At 61.7% G+C, this 3,164-nt stretch overlaps 1 protein-coding gene across 1 annotated transcript in view; it reads left to right on the forward strand.

Moving 5' to 3' along the window:
* LGR6 (leucine-rich repeat containing G protein-coupled receptor 6) overlaps positions 1-3,164 on the forward strand; it is a 24,048-nt gene that overhangs the window by 19,782 nt on the left and 1,102 nt on the right. Inside the window, exons 14-16 of the mRNA XM_014533400.1 lie at positions 326-486; positions 2,232-2,300; positions 3,061-3,160. Coding sequence (XP_014388886.1) covers positions 326-486; positions 2,232-2,300; positions 3,061-3,160 — 330 coding nt within the window. The remainder of the gene's footprint in view (positions 1-325; positions 487-2,231; positions 2,301-3,060; positions 3,161-3,164) is intronic.

The raw sequence follows: 3,164 nt of genomic DNA on the forward strand, positions 1-3,164 counted from the left end.
GCTGTGGCCGAGACTGAGTGGGTGGGTGTGGGGGTGCTGGCTGGGAGGGAACCAGGGTGCCTGAGTGCTGTGTGGCCTGGGGTGCGCTGCTCCCCTCTGGAGCCTGCTGAGGGCGGAAGGTCATTCTCAAGGTGAACGAGGAGCAGCCTGGAATGTGCTCAGAGCCCTTCCGAGGCAGGAGCCAGGCTGCAGACCCTCCCGGAAAGCCCGGAGGCCGCCTACACTGGCACCCGGGTGCTCTGGGGTCGAAGGCAGACTCGGGGTGCTGGTGCCTGGACTGAGACCCCGTTCCTGAGGCAGCCCCGTGTCCCTCCCGCACCCCCAGGATCCTGGAGGTGCCGTACGCCTACCAGTGCTGTGCCTACGGCGTCTGTGCCGGCCTCTTCAAGGCCTCCGGGCAGCGGGGAGCGGACGTCCTTCACCTCGAGGATGAGGAGCCGCCCAAGGGGCCGCTGGGCCTTCTTGCCGGACAAGCCGAGAGCCACTGTGAGTGTGTGGCGGGGGCGGCGGGGGTGTCCGGGGCACACAGGACACAGCGTGTGGAGGCCAGTGTTGGGAAGGCCCCTGGGGTCTCCGGGAGCCCCCCCACCGTGTGCCTGAGCCCCTCCCCAGGAGGGTGAGCTCCTTCCCTGGGAGGAGAAGCCCAGCCATTGCTGGCCCCGCAGGCACCCGGCTTCCCCAGACGTCCTGGACGGATGTCTGCCTCGGTACACTCCCTCGGGGGCTGGAAGGAGGGATGGAAACTTTCCTTGCTCAAGGTGAAACTTTCCGCCAGGCCTCAGTCTGGGGGAACCGCAGGGCGTCGGATGTGGGCCGCCTGCAGGTACCGGGAGCTGGGGCCGGCCCGCTTCCTGTGGGAGCCAACGCCAGGGCTGCCGCCTCAGCCAGCCTCGCTTTCCGCCTCCATTTCCTCCGAGTTTGCAGAGCGGTTGCTCAACACCTTGGCGGGGACGTTCCCGGCCTCAGACTCTCTGGGCCTCGGCCCTTGTATTTCATTCATGCGTTTTCATCTCAACGTGTGGCCGAGCTCCATCCTGGAGAGCGTGGCGGGCGGGCCGGCGGGTGGAGAGGTGGAGAGAGAAGGAAATGCCAGGGCGCGGGCACACGGCAGCCTCCGCCCTTGGGGTTTGGGCCAGGGCTGCCTGCCTCCTGGGAACTCTCCCAGGGAGGTGTTTGCCCTTCGTGTGGGGAGGAAAGATCTTACAGGGAACACAGGCAGGGCCACGCGGGACAGACAGAGCCACCTGTCCGTCCCCTGTAGACGCTGGCTGTCACCTGTACCATGTGCAGGAGATTCGGCGGCGTAAGTTATAAAGTGTTTTAGATCCTCATTTCAAAATTCCGATAGAGTCTGTGGCCGGGTTAAGAAAATTGTAACAGCGAATAAGAAAAAAAAAATCCATTCGTTTCAAACCTGTTAGAGGATTTCTTTAACAATGTATTTACCTTTCTATTCCTATGATCTCTAACAGACAGATGTAGAAGTGGAAGGATGGTTAAAGATGAGCTAGTCCTGCCCTGGCCAGTTTGGCTCAGTGGATAGGGCATCGGCCTGTGGACTGAAGGGTCCTCGGTTCGATTCCCATCAAGGGCACATACCTCAGTTGCAGGCTCCTGGTCTGGGTCACTTCCTCAGAACATGCTCAAGCTCACTTCTCTGTTTTGTTTTTTTAAAATCTATTTTTTATTGATTACAGAGAGGCAGGGAGAGGGAGACGGAAACATCAATGATGAGAGAGAATCATGGGTCGGCTGCCTCCTGCACGCCCTACGCTGGGGATCGAGCCCACAACCCGGGCCTGTGCCCTGACCTGGAATCGAACTGTGACCTCCTGGTTCATAGGTCGACGCTCAACCACTGAGCCACGCCGGCCGGCCTCACTTCTCTGTCTTAGGAAGATGTCCTTCTTCACGTCCAGTGTTCCCGCTGGACAGGGAGTGGCCGTGCTGGGCTGGCTCCGTGGTGACCAGCTCCCACCCTCAAGGAGGCCCCTCCCCTACCTCCAGGCAGCATCTGGGGGCCCCGGCCGCCTGGGGAGCACACAGCTGACTTCCAGGAAGAGCAGGTCCCTGTCAAGAGCCAACCACGCGGATAACCCACACACGGGTCCCACCCAGGGTTCGCGCCCAGGGGCAGCCATCCCGTCCAGGGCCCCTGGAGGGACCTGTGCTGGGCAGAGGGCTGGGCCTTGCGAGCCCAGGCCCCGAGCCACTGTCTGGTCTCCCCCCAGATGACCTGGACCTGGAGGAGATGGAGGACACGAAGCCACACCCCCGTGTGCAGTGCAGCCCAGTTCCAGGTGAGTGCGGCCCCGGGGGCGGGGGAGCGGGGGGGACACAGGGTCAGCGGGGTGTGTCTGTGGCCGCCTCCTGGGGAGGTCAGCCTCTTGGGGTGATTCCTGGGGAAGAAGCTGGGGGCGGGGGGGGGTGGGGGAGTCAGAGAAACCTTTACAAACCAGACAGTTAGAGGTTCCACATGCCATCCCTCTGCGTCTCGGATCCCTTCCCTCCCCGCCCCCCAAGGATGAAATGGCTCCTGCCCACAGCTGCCCACAGCTGCCCACACCTGCCCTCGGCGCTCGGTGACTGCAGTGCGCCCCCTGGTGGCCGCCTGGGCAGGCACGTTAACGCAGAGGAGGAAGCAGGCACTGTTTTTTAGGGACCTGGACAGAAATACCACCTCCGAAAAGTAATAATCAGCAGGCAAAAGAGCACGTTTCTTTTCTTTTTTTAACTTTTAAAATTTTATCTCTGAAAGGAAGAAAGAGGGAGAGAGAGAGATAGAAACATGAATGAGAGAGAACCATTGATCGGCTGCCTCTTGCACGCCCCGCACTGCGGATGGAGCCCCCAACCCGGGCCTGTGCCCTGATGGGAATTGAACCATGACCTCCTGGTTCATAGGTCAACACTCAACCACTGAGCCACACTGGCCGGGCTTATTATGTGCTTCTATTCTGTGTGTAACCACCAACCTCCACGGGGTTCCCAAGGCCAGGTCAGGCTCCCTGGCCCCGCCCCCAGGACCCGAGTCCAGCGGCCCTGGCCCTCTCTCCACAGGCCCCTTCAAGCCCTGCGAGCACCTCTTTGAGAGCTGGGGCGTCCGGCTGGCCGTGTGGGCCATCGTCCTGCTGTCCCTGCTCTGCAACGGGCTGGTGCTGCTC

Source organism: Myotis brandtii, unplaced genomic scaffold (genome assembly GCF_000412655.1).
Source record: "Myotis brandtii unplaced genomic scaffold, ASM41265v1 scaffold975, whole genome shotgun sequence".
NCBI classification, from domain to species: domain Eukaryota; kingdom Metazoa; phylum Chordata; class Mammalia; order Chiroptera; family Vespertilionidae; genus Myotis; species Myotis brandtii.